Below are 19494 nucleotides of genomic sequence, written 5' to 3' on the forward strand. Positions count from 1 at the left end.
GAGTGTATTAATTGGTTATGAAAGAATTAGGGGAACAAAAGAACAACGGAGACAGTGGACAAGATGAGCTGCCTCTTGTCCTGAGCCTTCATTTAGAAGGATAATTGGGCAGGATTGCTCCTGAGGTGACATTCAGCCTGTCATTGTTACTTGTGTTTGGAGGTGGATTTTGAGGACTCTGGAGGGGAAAGGGGGGTGGGTTGGTAGATAGCATGCCAGAGGTGCAGTTCTGGCCTTGTGAAGGGTTGGCTTCCTCCCAAACTTACCTGTTCTCTCTGGCGCCCAGTGCCTTCACGCTGCCCTTTGGCTCCTGTGATGATGCCATGGCCCTTGTCTGTCCTGTGACCCAGGCCTACAGGTAAACTGCGGTCAGATCCAGCCTTACTGCTCACATGGCCCAGTGCAATTGGAGTTGCCCACAGAAGATTTAGCAACCTGAAGTTATGCTGGATGAAACTGCAGTTTACATTAGATGATTTCCAATTTATAGCCCTTACTTAATATATAATGCGGTAGGGGTCTTACCATTGCAGTAAGTGATCAAAGAAATTAACACATAGTGGTTGAGTTTAAAATTGGTAGCTGAACAGAACTCTGGGGGATTTTTGTGTCTGCATGAGTAGGGGTGAGGATAATCTTTACTCTTGCTAGCTCAAAATTGTTAATATGTATGTATGTGTGTGTGTGTATTTATTTAATTCCTACCTTGTTCCAAAAGGACTTAAGGAAGCTTATCCTTCCTTTCTACCCTGTCATACAAAATAGAATAATGTGAGTAAGAACCACATCATGAGGAATGCAGCTTAATTAGCCTTGATGGTAGTCTTGGTTTGTGTAATGAGGGAATGGGAGAGAACAGTGTAAGATGTGGTTGACCAAGGGATTGGAGCACGAAAGCAAATGATATGAAATGGGAGAGAGAAGCATAGTGATTACAGCAGATTTAGAAGGCGGGTTGAAGATGACCAAGTTTCCACTTCTTTCTATTGGGGATTTGAAGCTACACCATCAGTAAAGCCCTGAAGCTGTGATGAGTGAACTTGGAGACATCCTTTTTGACTATTAGAGGCTTATTTCTTTCAAGCTGCATTACTGATTGTGGGATTGCTGGAATAGGTGAAGAGGCAGGCCTGCAATTCTGTTGGATTGTGAGAAGTAACTTCATGGTGATCTTTAAAAATACCTTTATTCTGAAAGTTCAAGTGAAGTTTAACATTAATTGAAGCTGTCAGGCAACCTAAAATTTCTTCTCTTTGAAGAAAGCTGATTTTCTAATCTCAGAGGAAAAGTGAGTGATTAATTAGCCTGTCATTATAAAAGGAGATAATAATGTTAGTAGATACTGAATTTCCTGTTAAATGGATTACCTATTGTGTTCCATTTGCAGTTCATGTATATATTTTAGAAACACATTCATCTTCATACCAAGTCACCACGGTTACAGCCACATAATGAAATTTTCAGCTTTTTCTTGCACAGTGATGCTTAACTTTTGGAAGACTATCTGAATGGGCATTGAAATGTAGCTTTGTTGGAGTATCTTACTTCTCTACCCCGATTCCTGCTGACCCCACTCCCCCAACATGTCTACAAACACACAAACGTTTTCCCCAGCAGTGTTGAGTCCTGTGTGCCTGCGTGTACGTGTGTGTTCAGGCTGATGCAGTCCAGGCATCAGTCTAGCTGATGCAGGCCTGATGTATGGAAATCCTGTACACTTCAGTTGCTGCCCTCTGTCCTTCCCTGTTGTTTTGGGCATTTCATTTACCTCATTTTTCACCATTTGAACTTCAGGCTGCCAATACTTTTCCTTCTAAGGACTCACGGTGAATTTAACCCCAACTTTCCTAGATAGGTAAACCTCTCAGTGCATTCATACACAGTAGGGAGGGAAGGAGGTGGGTGTTCTTATGGGTTTCATCTTCTTAAAACCGTGGCTCACATCTGGACTAGTTGCTCCCAAGGCCTGCAGCACCGCTGCTCTCCTGGGATCTCCCCTTACATCATCCTGTAGCCTCTCTTGTGATGATTTCCTTATTTTCCCAGATCCAGCGTCTTCCTCTTTCGTGATTTATGCCCTCGTTTTGGTGGTACACCTCTGCCAGTTGCTTCATGAGAAAGGGTTCACGGACAGTAACTTTTTTGAGTGCATGCATTCTGAGATGTCCATATTCCATTCTCACTTGATTGACAGATTTAATGGCAAAATAAAGATTGAAATGAATTTTCCCTTAGAATTTCGAAGACATTATGTTGCTGTCTTCTCTTGTTGCTCTTGAGAATTTCTTTTTTTTTATTTAAAAAAAATTTTTTTTTAACGTTTATTTATTTTTGAGACAGAGAGAGACAGAGCATGAACGGGGGAGGGTCAGAGAGAGAGGGAGACACAGAATCTGAAACAGGCTCCAGGCTCTGAGCTGTCAGCACAGAGCGGGGCTCGAACTCACGGACCGCAAGATCATGACCTGAGCTGAAGTCGGCTGCTTAACCGACTGAGCCACCCAGGCGCCCCGCTCTTGAGAATTTCTGATGTTAACTCTGTTCTTGATCTTTGGTTTGAAGCCTGGTTTTTTTTGGGGTTTTTTTTTTTCCCCCTCTTTAGAAGCTTGAGCTGTGTTTTACTTCAATTTTCTGAAATTTTACATTCCTACCTCCAGAGATAAGACATGCCACAAATTTCCACACCTTTTGGAGGAGGTTCTGTAGTATAAATTGGATTGTTTCTTGACTTCCCCACCGCCAGTTTAGGATTCAGCTTTCTTGGGCATGCTTTTCAGGTTCAGATGATTTGTTGTTGTTTCTATCTCCACTCTTCCCTTTGCCCTTGGGGCTTATGTGTAAGGAAATGAACATAAAAAACTTTACTACAGTTTTAGTAAGGTGTTTGGGAAGAACAGAGGTGTTCACTCTTCCATCTTTACCCAGAAGACCATTCGTCAGCTCTTCAAACAACTCCGTTGTGGATTTTGCCCCCACCACTGTATCACTGAGACTGCACACAGAATGGTCACTTACAAGATCCTGTTGTCAGAGCCCCCGGGCACCTCTGTGCCCTCATCTTACTTGACCTCTCAGCAGCATTTGATGTGGATGTGACTGCCCCCTCATTTTCTAACTGATCTCCTTTGCTTTGATGACTCCATGCTGTCCTGGGGTTTCCCAAAAACCCTGACCCTTTTTTTTTTTTTGTCTTCTAAACTGATTCCTTATTTATATCTGGCCTTTAAAAATAATTTTATTTAGAGTGCTTCAGGCTAGTTTTTTTGTGCTCTGTTTCTATCTTCATTCTTCCTACGAGGCTTAATCCAGTCACGTGACTTTAAATGCCATGTATGTGCTGCTGACACACTGAGATCTCTCCTCTGAGCTCCAGACTCAGAAGTTCCCATTTGATCTCTTTGGGCATGTTGTAAACAGAACTCTTGGTTTCCCCTCAAACCTGCTTCCCTGCAGCCGTCCCCACATCAGTAAGTAGCACCACCATGCCCAGACAAAAGTAATTGGATTGATTATTCTCCTTAAAAAATTGGTGTAAACTAACCCTTTATCCAGTAGTCATTTGCTAAGTGAAATAAGTCAGTCAGAGAAAGACATATGTTTTCACTCATATGTGGATCTTGAGAAACTTAACAGAAGACCATAGGGGAAGGGAAGGGGAAAAAATAGTTACAAACACAGAGGGAGGGAGGCAAACCATAAGAGACTCAAATACAGAGAACAAACAGGGTTGATGGGAGGGTGGGGGAGAGGAGAAAATGGGTGATGGGCATTGAGGAGGGCACTTACTGGGATGAGCACTGGGTGTTGAATGTAAGTGATGAACCACGGGAATCTACCCCCAAGACCAAGAGCACACTTTACACATTGTATGTTAGCCAATTTGACAGTAAATTATATTTAAAAAAAAAAAAAAAAAAAAAAAAAAGTGTGAAAGTGGACAGGCAACTGCCCACCAGAGGGCAGTACAGGCAAGTGGTTCTGTCCACAGCAGGCCAACCAAGAGCTGCTGTTTCCTCTCCCACCTAACTGGCTCCACATGAGGTCGCTTTTCTCTGCACAAAATATTTTTAGGCTTCTTAGACCATTTTAGAAGAGAGAATGTGGACAGTTATACTCCTTCCTGTTTCTTTTTCCCCTTTCAGGTCTGTTTGTAAATTCTGGGATTTTAGCTATTGGGTCCTCTGCTTCATGGAGTTTTTGGAAGAGCCTGGGTTTGTACTCTATCGGCCAACAAGGCATAATACCTCCTAGCACTCAGGAATTACAACTGTCTTTTTATGACAAACTGCCAAATCATTGTCCTACTGCAGTTACTCTATAAATGTCCTAGGATCTATTAAAATTCTAGGAATTTCACGCAAGGATTTTACCTCTCTTAAAGCTGTGATGTGCTTCTTTACTGAGAGAATGACTTACCCAAAGAAGACGGGTTCGCATAAACCTTGTAGAAAGTTACCCGGAAAATTACATGATTCATCTGGGGTAGGGGGTGGTTTTTCACTTAGCATTTATTCAATGCCTGTGGAACCAGATTGTGCTACCAGACTAGAAACAACAACCACAGAGGTCAGGGAGTTAGCCCAAGTCTCCTGAGGTGCTTATAATTAGGTGAAGGGGCAGACATGTCCAAAGCAAATTTAGATAAGGCCTTCAACAGTAAGTGCTATAGATACAAAGGAAAGTACTTTGGGAGGAGGCAGGTGGTGAGAAAGGATTGTTTCAGGTGGAGATGGTAGGTATCACTCATCCTGTCATGGCTCAGTACATGGAGTCCTTTTGTGAGGTCCTTCAAGCCCAAATTCAGCGTCAGGACACCAGCCTCTGGATCGCTTGCTCTGACCCTCCCCAGATGACTGAAGTGCCCTTCCTATGTTGCCATCATCCAGTTCACCCTTCTCTTACGGCACGCTGTCCACTGTTGTTAATTTGCATGCTACTCTCCTGAGGACAAAGACCAATTACTAATAGACTTGTGCATTCTCCCATTCTGGCTCCATTCTGGTCCTGCATGTGATTTTCTTTTTCTGGAGTACTCTCTTTTTTCCATCTGTTTCTACATGCAATCTCTTTCTAAATGCAGTGGCATAGACTCACTGACATCTTAAAAAGTAAAGGAGAGAAAAAGAACTAACTGTTATTGAGTGCCTTGTGTTGAATACTCTTTACTATGTTAGGTATTTTATGAGCATTTTCTCAGTCAACCTTGTTCCTCTAATGCACCAAGCTTCTTCCCCTTTCAGGTCTTTGCACTTGGTATTTCCTCTCATGGGGACTTTCTCAAGTGCTCAAGAAGGTATCTTCCTTTTCTGTTAACAAACATGTAGAGTTTACAAACCATCCTTCTGAAGTTAATTTTTCAGATTGGTTATCCACCCCTCCTCTCAGAGGTGGGTAGGGTCTCAGAGACAGGAATTAGCTGAGGCTAGGCTGAGCACCTGCCATCTCCTCCCTCTCATTGTCTCTGCCCTTCTGGCTGCTCCCCCAGTACATCAAGTCCTGGTCACTGGCTGTCTCAAGCCAGTTTACTAATATTTACCAAAATTGCTCTATTTCTACTTCATTATAAGTGGTAGTGTCATTCAGACTGTACCTCTCCTAGGAGCTAAGGGATTCCATATTTTGTCTAGCTTTCCTCTTAAGATTGGGCAACCAATCATCTTTTAAAAAAAATTTTTTTTTTAACATTTATTCATTTTTGAGAGACAGAGACAGAGCATGAGTGGGGGAGGGGCAGAGAGAGAGAGGGAGACACAAAATCGGAAGCAGGCTCTAGGCTCTGAGCTGTCTGCACAGAGCCCCACGTGGGGCTCAAACTCACGGATGGCGAGATCATGACCTGAGCTGAAGTCAGACGTTCAACCAACTGAGCCATCCAGGCGCCCCTAACCAATCATCTTTTAATTGAATTCGTGTTTAATAATTACAGGTACCATGCTCCCTCTTTCCTCCTGTCTGGCAGCAGCAGGGATGGTGCAGGGGCTGGGGCATGAGCCCCCAGAACTAGTCCTATTTTAACGTACAGTTTTGTTCTATATAGCCTGGAAGTCTAGATCCAACCTTATAAATGGATTTATATTTAATAATAAAAACTCCACCTATTTTTGCCAATCTAGTGTTAAAACAGTATAACCAAGTGCTCATCTTCTGATACACACTAAAATCTTACTTTAAAAAATCTTACCCATTCTTTAAGGCTTAATTCAAGTCCTGACACTCTGACATTTTCTGCACCTGTAATACGTACCCTGCATTAATCTTCCCTGCTCTGAACTCCCATGGTCTTCATACTTCAGTTTGGCCATTAATCTAGAGGATCTTATTTGTTATTTAGTCGTTTTGTCTATCTGTTTCTTTTTTTTTTAATTTTTTTTTAACGTTTATTTATTTTTGAGACAGAGAGAGAGACAGAGCATGAATGGGGGAGGGTCAGAGGGAGACACAGAATCCGAAACAGGCTCCAGGCTCTGAGCTATCAGCACAGATCCTGACGTGGGGCTCGAACTCACGGACCACGAGATCATGACCTGAGCCGAAGTCGGCCACCCAACGGACTAAGCCACCCAGGCACCCCTGTGTATCTGTTTCTTAACTGACCAATGAAATGGTAAGATGTCAGTTGATCATAGCAGTATTCCCTTGATTTTTGCTATGTTGAAAAAGGCACCACTTTTAAAGGATATTTTTAGAGCAAGATTTTTTTTAATATGAAATTTATTGTCAAATTGGTTTCCATACAACACCCAGTGCTCATCCCAAAAGGTGCCCTCCTCAATACCCATCACCCACCCCCCCCCCCCCCATCAACCCTCAGTTTGTTCTCAGTATTTAAGAGTCTCTTATGGTTTGCCTCCTTCCCTCTCTGTAACTTTTTTTTCCCCCTTCCCTCCCCCATGGTCTTCTGTTAAGTTTCTCAGGATCCACATAAGAGCGAAAACATACGGTATCTGTCTTTCTCTGTATGACTTATTTCTCTTAGCATAACACTCTCCAGTTCCATCCACGTTGCTACAAAAGGCCAGATTTCATTCCTTCTCATTGATGCATAGTATTCCATTGTGTATATAAACCACAATTTCTTTATCCATTCATCAGTTGATGGACATTTAGGCTCTTTTCATAATTTGGCTATTGTTGAAAGTGCTGCTATAAACATTGGGGTACAAGTGCCCCTATGCATCAGTACTCCTGTATCCCTTGGGTAAATTCCTAGCAGTGTAGAGCAAGATATTTTTAAATGACATATTTTTCCTAATGCATTTTACTTTCTTAAATTCAACTTAAAAATTACTCACCTTGTTTAAGTTTTCTTAAAAGCATTTTTCATTAGGGGTGCCTGGGTGGCCCAGCTAGTTGAGCGTCCAGCTTCGACTCAGGTCATGATCTCAAGGTTTGTGAGTTTGAGCCCTGCGTCAGGCCCTGTGCTGACAGCTCAGTGCCTGGAGCCTGCTTCAGGTCTGTGTCTCCTCCTCTCTCCCCTTCCCGACTTGTGCTCTGTGTCTGTCTGTCTCTCTCTCTCAAAAATAAATAATAATAATAAAATTTAAAAAAGCATTTTTATCTTTAAGATTATTTTTTTACATTATCAATTAATTTTATTCTGAATGTTTATTTAAGAAGACTATAAAGTGTTTAGGTATAATGCACCAAAGAAGTATTTCAGAAAAAAAAGAATATTTATTATTTCCTCCTGTAGCCTCAAAAAGCCATTTAGGAAACTACACTCTTTTAAATCTTTTATAGGACTTTGGGATTTTTATAGTTGCTATATTAAAGTCATTTTCAGTGTTGTACAGAAAATTTGTAAAGATTTATTTGATAAAATTTCAATATTTTCATAGCTATAATTGTCTAAACATTACTAATTGTGTGTTGAGCTTTCTAATTCTTACTATAGAGCTGCTTCTTCCTGGCAAAGTTTAAACATCAGTCTCTAAATCAGTTAGGTTAATCTCTATATAATATGATTAAATTAATCTGACCTGGTTACCACATACATTTAAGATACCAGACTAATGTTTATCATGACATCACTAAGAATATTTCAATTTTAAAATTGAACTTTTAGAATCTGCCAGTTATATTTAACAGAAATATTTCTTTTCTAAAGTAACCTGACGTTAATACAGTATTTAATTTCAAAAACCAAAGTAGTTATAAAATGTGTATAAGGCAAAGCACATTCAAAAACCAATGACATTTCTTTGTCATTTATAGAGATACTTTCTAGTTGGGAGCAATCATGCAGAAACAAAATATCGTGTTTTGAAGATTGATAGAACAGAACCGAAAGATTTGGTCATAATTGATGATAGGGTAAGTATCTTGCAAACCTGAAGACAAACAGAAACTTTTGTACCTGTTGTTTAAAGCATATGAAAGAGCCTCACAGCTCTTAGTGATGTATACATATTTTTTTCCTTTTTAAATCAGGCATCTGAAAATTACAATTATTTCTTATGGTTGGCTGGAATTTAAATCTCTAATCTGGTTTCTAGAAATTACTGGTGTTAAAAAGTATGCTGGAATTGCGCTTTGATACATTTTGATTTGTTTCACCAAGCAAACTCTTTGGATAAGATAATGAGTATATTTTCTTTTAGAAGTGACATTTTAAGGATTTAATGTAACTCTTAATATTGCATCTACCGAAGAGATTATTTATTACTATGCTTTGATATGAAGCTACTTCATATTAAGTCTGGGCTGCAGACTTTTATTCTATTAAAAATCACCTCTAGGTGATGTTCTGATGCATGAGAGAAATGTTAAGCTGTTCTTATCCAGATGTTATATTATCTAGAGCAGGAATACAGACTTCATTCAGGTGGCACAAAAACGTGAGACTGTTAGTCAAAAGTGAAATACAGTGTGGTGATATTGAACAGTTCATTGTAACTCTTTCAAATGAAAGAACCTAACTCCCTTTGTATTGAAGTTCTGTCTGTGAACATTTTGAATCCATGTAGATTGCCGGTTTCTCAAATATGTTGGTAGCTACAGTTTGGAACCCATTTTCACTAAGTTCTTTGTAAATCTATTTTCTGTGTTATAATAATTTTAGATAGATTGTATATTGTGATTTCCTGCATTCGTGGTTATGGTTGTTCTTCACTCTCCTATTCTGGGAGGTTTTATTAATATACTGTATCGATTCTTGGTTTTACTTGGAGATAGAAGCGGTTGATAGGGATTCCTTTGAGAATCTAAGAAAAGCTATGGGCCTTATAAAAATAGCTTATAAAAGCTATGGGCCAAATAAAAGTATATTTGTGCAATTAAACCTTTGCATACAGTCTTGAGGCGTTCATAGATTTCTTGAAATTTGTCTTGTGGAGCCTTTAAGTGTATGGTTTAGAAGATAAGGTTTTGACACAAGTTTTTGGTAAAGCAGCATGTGATCCAATAACTACCTGTAATTGCTAATATTAAAGAATCTGTTGGCTTTTAAAAATTATAGCTTAGTTGTGCACTATTATATGCTTCTCTATGAAATAGCTAGTGATTCTTATAGGCAGTACATCATCTAAAGAATAAGTACAATCTTACAGATTGAATTTGTTTATTTTTAGCATGTATATACTCAGCAAGAAGTGAGAGAACTTCTTGGCCGCTTGGATCTAGGAAATAGAACAAAGATGGGACAGAAAGGATCCTCTGGGTTATTTCGAGCTGTTTCAGCTTTTGGCGTTGTAGGTAAGAAATGTATCTCCTTCTTACTACTTTTTTTTTTCCTCTACGTAGACTACTAAAAGATAGTTTTATGTAGTTATGTAATTATAACCCATAATCTGTGGCTTTGGTTGTTTCAATTTCATTATCCATCAATCAGATATCAAATAGCCTATAGTATCTGCTAAGTGCTGTTCAATTTCATATAGGATAAGCATAAATATAGAAATGGTTTGGGCCTTTAAGAAGTCTGTTGTCGGGCATGTTGAGGAATGAAAAAGTAAAAAAAAAAAAAAAAGAAAGAAAAGAAAAAAATTAGCTTGGACTATAAACATCTGCCCTGCCATTCATCAGCTGGAAAAACAGATACTGGTAAAACTGGTTTAAATTAACAGGGATTTCTGGGGCACCTCGGTGGCTCAGTCGGTTGAGTGACTGACTTCGGCTCAGGTCATGATCTCATGGTTCATGAGTTCAAGCCCCGCGTCAGGCTTGCTGTCAGCACAGAGCCTGCATCCTTCTCCCAAATTCAATCATAACCCCTTTACTTCATTTATTCACAAACAAATGTAGATATACTTTTGGCTTTTATGGATTCTGCTGTCTAGCTTTGGGACAGTAGTGAGATGCCCCACAGTTCTGATGTGTACATCATCCCTTATTGCAATGAGTCAGTACACCTGTCTTTGCCGTACTATGGATTTGTCTCTGGGAGTCTTAGGCTGACTACACTAGGATGAGGGACAAAATCTAATACATGCAAGACAAGTCCACTATTGTGGTTAAGAGCCAAGCTGTGTAGTGAAAAGTTACATGGGGGTGGAGATTATGTAAGAGGTAGATGTCTTGGACCAGGAATGGCCAGGAAAGATTTCCTGGGGAAAATGAGACTCCAGCTGGACTTTGAAGGAGGAACAAGATTTGGATGGATGTGGGGAAGAGGGGGAAAGAACCCCAGTAGGGACGATGGCAGGGGCACAGGCTTGAAGATGTCCCTGGGTCCTGGAATGTTGGCACGTAGTTGGGTGAGGCCAGACTGCATGGGACCTTGGAAGCCAGGCAGAGGACAATTGTATGGGATTGCTTCTCTGATGGCAGTGCCTTATTTTGAGTCTGCATTTTTTTTTAAACATTTAACTTTATTGTTGTGCTCTTTAAACCAGCTGGACTGTATGCAATGTTAACTGAGTGATTAATATCTATAGATGTTAACAAAATTAACATGGACTTAACTGTGCTGTGTAGTTTCAAATGCTTATGTTTTTCTGATTAGCACTTTCTATTTTGGGACACTATTTGTTGAAACTTTGATTATATTCTGCCATATTTGAAGTTTTTCTCCATGTGCTCTCATAGCTCTTCATATGTAATCCCTTCAGGTCCATTTTGTGTCTAAGCAGGGAAGGTCAAGAGTGGTAGGTGTGTTTGGTTTCTTCTTTGGACTGGCCCCTTTTTTACACTTTCTGCTCAGTCTTGACAAGTATGTTGAAGTTACATGTTTAACAGATAAATGTTTATGGATGTTTGCACGTCTGTGTATGTCAAGTGAGTTCATGTGTTTAATTAAATTCCATGAATGCCGTAAGTGTTAAATTCCACTTTAAGTGTCACATATTTTTTTTTTTTAATTAATTGATTTATTTTCAGAGAGAGAGCAAGTGGGATGGGGCAGAGACAGAGAATCCCGATCAGTCTCCACACTGTCAGCGCAGAGCCTGATGTGGGGCTTGACGTCATGAACTATGATATCATGATTTGAGCTGAAATCAAGAGTTGGACATTTAACTGACACTTAACCCACCCAGGTGCCCCAGTGTTGCATATATTTTATTTTATTTTATTTTTATTTTTTTATTAAAAAAAATTTTTTTTGACATTTATTCATTTTTGAGAGACAGAGGAGAGACAAAGTGCAAGCAAGGATGGGGCAGAGAGAAAGAGAGACAGACACACACAGAATCCCAAGCAGGCTCCAGGCTCAGAGCTGTCAGCACAGAGTCCTATGCGGTGCTTGAACTCATGAACCATGAGATCATGACCTGAGCCGAAGCCGGTTGCTTAACGACTGAGCCACCCAGGTGCCCCATGTATATTTTAAATTAAAGGCAAAAAAAAAAAAAAAAAAACCAAAAAAACCAAAAAAAAAAAAAACCCTGGAAATACAATGTGTCTTAAATATAGTAGGTTTTAATTTCAGTATTAGTTACTTAATAGGTTAAACTTATTCCTTTCAATGCTGATACTTATACTTTTTTAAAACGGAAATGTCCTCAGGTGAATGTAATGTTGAATGCCTCATTAGCCAGGGTTTATTATCCAAAACTGAACCTTCCTCGATGATTAAGAGTAATGAAGTGAAGATCAGTTATTGAACTGTTTAAAAATAGCTACCCTTGGGTATTCTGGAGTTGAATTGGGCAGCTTGCCTTTACATTAAATGGTCTCTAGACCGTTATGCTGTTTTGTTTTTATGGTTCTTTAGTCATCCTTCATTGTTCTTGGCATATTTGCTTTTAGCAGTATTCCTTGCCTCGTTTTATTTTATTTATTTATTTTTTCCTTGCCTCGTTTTAAAATGAGTTATCTATCGATAACTAAACTTATAAAACCAGAACTTGATTTTTATCAATTGATAACCAGGTTTGTAACCAGATAATTTATTTTATACACAAGTATTAGGAAACTTTGGGTGAAGGCTGAAGGTGTCTTCTTGTCTCTCATAGAAGTGACATCCGTAGGTGTTGTGGTACCTGTTTCTCTTGCGGTTAGAGACCTCTTAAGATTGAGACTATCCTTGGATAATGAAGTCACTGACAGACTGACCTACCAGTAAAGTGACACAATAATGTACTAAGTAAAGATGTATTGGTTTTATGGAAATGTATTGTATGTATTCTTGTTCGACCATGTCAGTGAAGCTTAGGATCACTGAAAGAGTAAATAGAGAGTTAATGGAAATCTATGATTTGTCTCGTAAGTCCTGTCTTAGAAACCGTGAGGGATACTGAAACAGTGAAACGCAAAGTGCCTATCTTTGAAAAATATATAGTCTGGTTGTCAAAATAATACATATGAGAAGTGACTAGCATGGTTTTCTTCTGTTCTGTGACCAAAATATTTTCTTAGTTAACTTTTTCAGCATGTGTAATTTGTGAATAGTATTTTGCTGGAATGTTTTTAGACTCTTATCACGGTTAATTTAGTTCATCATCTGTAAGAATCTAGGGCAGTGATTCTCAGTTGTCTGCAGTAATGGACCAGATTGTTTCTACAGAAATGTCACAGACCAACACATGATCCTACTGTGCATAACTAGTCTGCAGCTTGGAGCACATGTGACTCATCACACAAGTTCAGTAAGACCCAAACTAGTCTATGCCCTATTCAAGGCAAGTTCATTGGTGATGCACTTGGATGTTGTAGCAATCTCAAATTGCTCTAAAGTTTCTAAATCCTTACTTTTTCCACTTGATTTCTTGTCTTTTGATGGGCGTGGTACTCACGAAAAGCTCATGGATCGTCGCTGGTCCGTAGATATGAGTCGATCTAGTCATATGTCTACCTTATACATTTCTGACCCACTCCATTGTTATTTGATAGCCAGCAGGAGGTTTGGGCAACCACCGAATGGGATCACTCCCATTTGAGAGCATTCCTCCCAAAGTTGTTTTATTTGATCTTGGGGCACATGGATGGAGTTGGTGGCTAGTTACCTATAGTCTTTACTAGGCTTAGCTCTGTGACATCCCAGCCCGTTTTTCTACATAGCTTCAGGTCAATGTCCTTTTTCTGCCTGTCAGAGGATACTGTTCTAAGTTTCTAGCATATTGAAGGGGAGTAGTAGAATAAGTATCATTGTAGACTAAGACACAGTTGTTATTTAAAGCAGCACGCTTAGAAATGGATTTCAGGGGTGACTTGGGCTCAGGTCATGATCTCACAGTTTGTGAGCACGAGCCATGCTGACAGCTCAGAGTCCGGAGCCTGGTTCAGTTTCTGTGTGTCCCTCTCTCTCTGCCCTCCTCTCTCTCTCTCTCTCTCTCAAAAATGCATTTAAAAAATTAAAAAAAAAAAAAAGAAATGGATTGCAGATCCATGATAATAATGAAGATAACAGCAACATAGTGTGAGCCTCAGACCAGTAAGGGAACAGTAGATTTGGTGTTAGAGCGTCACTTTGGTTCTAGAGGACTCCGTTGTGCCTAGATCCTATGTACCTTATGGAGGTTTTTCATGCTTCTCTGCCAGAGTGCTGTTCTCCCTAAAGGCTTTTAAGATAATGACTAGCTGGCATGGTGGTGACCCCTGAAGTGGGATACTGCATTCTTCTCTGTTGGTGGGCTGGTGGGGTCCTCTCCAGCCACCAGAACTCCCACTGCATCCTTTTATACTGTCCTTTTCTGTATACTTTGCTTGGTGTCCATTTCAAATGAAAATGCCTTCTCTATGGGGAGAGAGAGAAATCACTTTTGCAAGATGACTGTCATCATGGCTTCTGAGAAGTGCTGAGTGAAATTGGCCTGGGGTCATAAGTACACAGAATGAAGATGAAAAAACTTGTTCTGATTTTGGTGTGTTAAAGTGGTGAATAGGCTAACTCCTGGCAGATGTCTGTGCCTTTCTGAAGTCTTTTAATTGTTGGTTGTATTTGATAGGAACTTTTTAAAAATGAGAGTGACATTTCCAGTTGGTAGTAAAAAGGAAGAAGGAAAAAAATTTCATTTATAATAAACCGAAGGCATTTGTGCTGGTAGAAGAGTCTCTTTTGTGCAATATATTTACTTCCCTGTATTCAGATTATGAAGAGAAAGGTAGAATGGTATAAATAGTCTTGAGCTAAAAACCATAAAATTAAAATTCAGTTGGAGTATAGATTGAGAAATTATTAGAGATTTTTTTTCAATAGAAAGTAAATATATAGCAAGAATGAAAGGAAAACTCATTCATTTTGGAAATACTTGTTATTTAAACCCTTGAGTGGTTTTTTTTTTTTTTTTTTTTTGCTGCTTCCAAGGGCTTTACTTTTATGAGTTTTATCCTTGTAAAAGGATAGCTTCTTTTTTACTCGCTTTTAATGAGATTGTCATCAGCTCTTTTCCTCCCTATTCCTGCGTCCTTCAGCTTTAGTCAGGGAATTTTTTGTCAGTCTCTAAGGCAAAGAAAGGAGTAAATGAACATTTTTTTTAGAAGCACTTTGCACTTTGTGGATCTCTAAAATATAAGTATGCTTCACTCTTTGTGTTTTTTCCTCAGTAGCTTTTTCTCTTGTATATTTTAGCTCATTTATGTTAATATAGTCAATTCCTAGTTTCTTTTTTTTTTGCCAGCTGAGAATAACAAGACACAGACATTAGGTATTTGTCAATTCTAGAACAAAAAATTCATAGTATCAAATCCTAGCTCAGACGTTACAGAATATAACACTCTGAGAGAGAGAGAGAGAGAGAGAGAGAGAGAGAGAGAGATAGTGCAGGTGTGTGTGAGAACATGCACATGTACACATGAGAAAGTTTTGAAAGATAATTATGCTAGATATAAGATTCTTGGTTGACAGTTTTTTCTTTCTTTCAGTACTTTGATTATATTATCCTACAGCCTTGTGCCCTCCATCGTTTCTGATAGGAAGTCAGCTGTATGTTAGTATCTGACTCTTGCTACCAGTGAGCTGGGGTGAGGGCAATGGGGACCCAGTATTCTTGACCAGTCATGCTGGGGTAGAGTCTCTACAAGTAGGAGCTGGGGAGAAGAAGGAATTCCCCAATCTCAGCAGAGCTTACCTGGGAATAGAGCTCCTATAACACAGAACTGGAGGGGATGAGACATTCTGGTGGCCTGCACCTTCTGAGCAGAAACCTTGGCCTTAGACTGAGAACTAGGGAGAGAGGGAAAACACTATCCTCTTGGTTACACCTGCCCAGAGTTGATATCCAGTCACACCAGACTGGGAGAGAGGTGTGAAACGGAAGTAGGTTATGGTTCAGATGTCACACACTTGCTGTTCTTACCAAGGTTTAGTAGATTTTCTTGAATAAATATTTCTCCATTTGTTATATGCCATTAGAACAATTTCCAGAAACTTTAAAAGTTATGTTTTGTTTTTATAAATTTTACCAGTTTTGTTTGTTTCACTGGAGAGAGGGTCTGCTGGTGTCCTCATTTTGCCATTTTGGAAATGACCCCTATCCCCCAAAGGGAGTTAGTTTTCACTCCCAAAGCAAAAGTTCTGGGAGCCAAAAAAGATTTAACCAAGACTATACAATAAGTAGGGTGTTGCTAAGAACTTAGTGCTACTAATCATAACACATATGGTCTTTAATCACCCATGTACAACATGTGTACTTCAATGATTTGACATAAAATATAGTTTTATAATGCTCCAACTTTCAAGCTTAACTATCACAGGTGATACCTGTGGAAGATTGCATGAAGGATATGCAATTTACTGGATATATTGTTTGCTGAAACCCTCCACTTTTTTTGGGATCTGGCTCCACCTCTCCCTGTCCCATTGAAGTCACCTCGTTATTGTATAAATGGCTTCCAATGTGGTGTTACTCTCTTCCTTGGCAACCATTGATTGGTCCAGGGCTGGGCACCCAATCCAAGTTGGGCCAGTCCACGTCCTTTCCTAGGAATTCTGGAATTGAACTTGATAAAAAAAAGTTGTTTTTTCCAGTGAAGCTTTTGGGCATAAAACTTAGAGATGTTAGCATCTGTGTTTCCCACCACATTTCCAGAGAAGTGGAGGGGGCTGGTCTGTGGAGGAGGCTAGTCTATATATAGAGAGAAGAATGGAGCACATGTTCAGATCTTGACACTAGGTGTTTTTCGGAAGCCCAATCATATTGTTGCCCATTGGTGCCTTGGATCACCTCAGTACCCTTAATATAAATTTCTTTTTTTAAAGGTGGCTCCAGTTGGGTTTTGCTACTAGTAATCAGGAATCTATGAAGTTTATTCTTCCTTTTGAGCAACATGTCCCAAAGTATGTTCCTCAGAACTTATCCTTTGGTTAATTTATTTTTATTTTTATTTGTTTATTTAAAAAATAAATGTTTATTCATTTTTGACAGAGAGAAAGATTGTGAGTGGGGGTCAGGGAGGGGAAAGAGAGAGGGGGACAGACGATCCAAAGCGGGCTCTTCACTGACAGCAGCAAGCCTGATGAGGGGCTCGAACTCACGAACTGTGAGATCATGACCTGAACTGAAGTTGGTTGCTCAAGTGACTGAGCCACCCAGGTGCCCTGGTTAATTTCTTTTTAAAAAAGAGGATGAGGTTCTTAATCTTTATCCCCCATCGAGATTCACAGGTGCATGTTAGCACAGTACTATAAGTTTCTGAAAACTTACTTGGTTTTCTGTTTGCTTTTATGTACTTTTTACTAGTATATATATTGATTTAGTTTGCATATGTGTATAAATATGACATAAAAGTTACAGTCTTAGCCATTTTCAAGTGTACAGTATAATAATGTTAACTATACATACCTTGTTGTGCAACAGATCTCTAGGACTTTTCATCTTGTGAAATGAAACTCTATACCTATTAAATAACCGACTCCCCTTAATCTTATGTATATTTTTGCTTAAAGCACATCAATCCTATTTGGAATGAGACTAAATATAAAAGAATGACTGAGATAAAATGGTTTAGAGTAGTATTTTTTAAGTGAGATATATGTCAGTATGGAGATTAATTATAATACCACTGAAAATGTGTATGGCTGTGAATCAGAAATAAAGTAGGAAATGTGTCAGAAAACTTTTGCCTTTTAAATATATATCTAGGGGGGCGCCTGGGTGGCGCAGTCAGTTAAGCGTCCGACTTCAGCCAGGTCACGATCTCGCGGTCCGGGAGTTTGAGCCCCGCGTCAGGCTCTGGGCTGATGGCTCAGAGCCTGGAGCCTGTTTCCGATTCTGTGTCTCCCTCTCTCTCTGCCCCTCCCCCGTTCATGCTCTGTCTCTCTCTGTCCCAAAAATAAATAAACGTTGAAAAAAAAAATTTTTTTTTAAATAAATTAAAAAAAAAAAAAAATATATATATATATATATCTAGGGCGCCTGGGTGGCTCAGTCGGTTAAGCAGCTGACTTCAGCTCAGGTCATGATCTCATGGTCCGTGAGTTCGAGCCCCGCGTCGGGCTCTGTGCTGACAACTCAGAGCCTGGAGCCTGTTTCAGATTCTGTGTCTCCCTCTCTCTAACCCTCCGCCATTCATGCTCTGCCTCTCTCTGTCTGAAAAATAAATAAATGTTAAATATATATCTAAAAGCATTGCTAAGTGTAGGAAACTTTATCTTTCTTTTTGTTGCATAGGTTTTGTGAGGTTTCTAGAAGGCTATTATATTGTGTTAATAACTAAAAGGAGGAAGATGGCAGATATTGGAGGTCATGCAATATATAAGGTTGAAGATACAAATATGATCTATATACCCAACGATTCTGTACGAATTACTCATCCTGATGAAGCCCGGTATGTAGCAGTGGTAACTACTGTTTGTTGTTGTTGTTGTTTTTTAAATGTGGTAGACCAACTAGGAAACAAAATACAGTCAAAATATTATAGGTATTATGTTAAAGATGCAAAATACTAGCTCAGAATTCTGTAGTTTTGTCCAAGGTCTATTATTAACCTCTGTTACAACAGTTGATTCAGGTGAGGATCAACAACAGCTACTAAAGGCATTAGGTGAAATGTTATTGAGGGAAGAATATTCACTCAGTCTCAACATCAACTCCATGAATCTTTTTATTTACAAAGAAAAAAAAGAATGGCAAACATACTTAACCCAAATGTTCAAACTTAGCATCATGTGACAAAACTGACATTATCTGCCTCTTAGTGTGAAGCAATGGGAAGGACACAGATTACCTGCATAGTTTTCTTGCTAAAAATATATATGTATTTGTTTTTTTATGCTGTGCTTACCATGATGAGTGTGGTTCCTGTCTGTTGCCATATGACATTGTTACAGTGTTATTAACTACATTCCCTGTGCTGTACTTTTCATCCCTGTGATTTCTTTTACAACTGGGAGTTTATACCCCTTAATTCTCTTCACCTATTTCACCCATCCTCCAATCCAACCCCCTCCCCTCTGGCAATGTTAACTTGAATCTGAGCATGAGGAAATAATCAGACAAACCCATCTTGTGGGACATTCTGTAAGACAACTGGCCTGAACTCTTTAAAGATGACAGTGTCATCAAAGACCGAAAAAGCCAGAGGACTGTTCTAGATTTTAGAACAGCCATGACAACCAGATGCAGCACATGAATATCTGTTGGATCCTGGATTAAAATGTATGTGTGCGTGCACAGGTGTGTGCATTTACACACAGAGCTGCAAAGAACTTCATGTGCACAGTTTGTACGTGGATTATATACTAGGAGGTACTGAATCAATATTAAATTTTAAGTGTAAAAATGATATTCTTTTTTTTAAGGAGATTATCTTTGTTCATAATAGATATATACTAAAATATTTAGGAGTGAAGTGTCATCATGCCTGCTACTTACTGAAAATGCTTTAGGAAAATAAAACGTACTTGTGTATTTAAAAAGAGGGAATGTGCATGTGTGTGTTTAAGGAGAGAGATCTAACAGTGAATTCAAACGAAGGACATAATGGGATTTATTGTACTATTTTTCCTTCCAATTTTTCTGTAGATTTGAAATCTTTAAAAAGTTTTGGAGGGAAATTAGAGCCTTGGGAGCCTTGGGAATGTGGGAAAAGGCTATTAATAAGTTGATAGAGAAAAGAATAAAATTGATTTATCTTAATACATAAATTTATTTATTATGAACATAATAAAGGTTAAAA

The 19494-nt window shown here is 39.0% G+C and overlaps 1 protein-coding gene across 4 annotated transcripts in view; it reads left to right on the forward strand.

Moving 5' to 3' along the window:
- FIG4 (FIG4 phosphoinositide 5-phosphatase) overlaps positions 1-19494 on the forward strand; it is a 131072-nt gene that overhangs the window by 8933 nt on the left and 102645 nt on the right. For all 4 annotated transcript variants that reach the window (XM_045499254.1, XM_045499255.1, XM_045499256.1 and 1 more), the window contains exons 2-4: positions 8215-8313; positions 9570-9693; positions 17988-18144. In XM_045499254.1, coding sequence (XP_045355210.1) covers positions 8215-8313; positions 9570-9693; positions 17988-18144 — 380 coding nt within the window. The remainder of the gene's footprint in view (positions 1-8214; positions 8314-9569; positions 9694-17987; positions 18145-19494) is intronic.

The sequence above is a fragment of the Leopardus geoffroyi genome, chromosome B2 (genome assembly GCF_018350155.1).
Source record: "Leopardus geoffroyi isolate Oge1 chromosome B2, O.geoffroyi_Oge1_pat1.0, whole genome shotgun sequence".
Lineage (NCBI taxonomy): Eukaryota > Metazoa > Chordata > Mammalia > Carnivora > Felidae > Leopardus > Leopardus geoffroyi.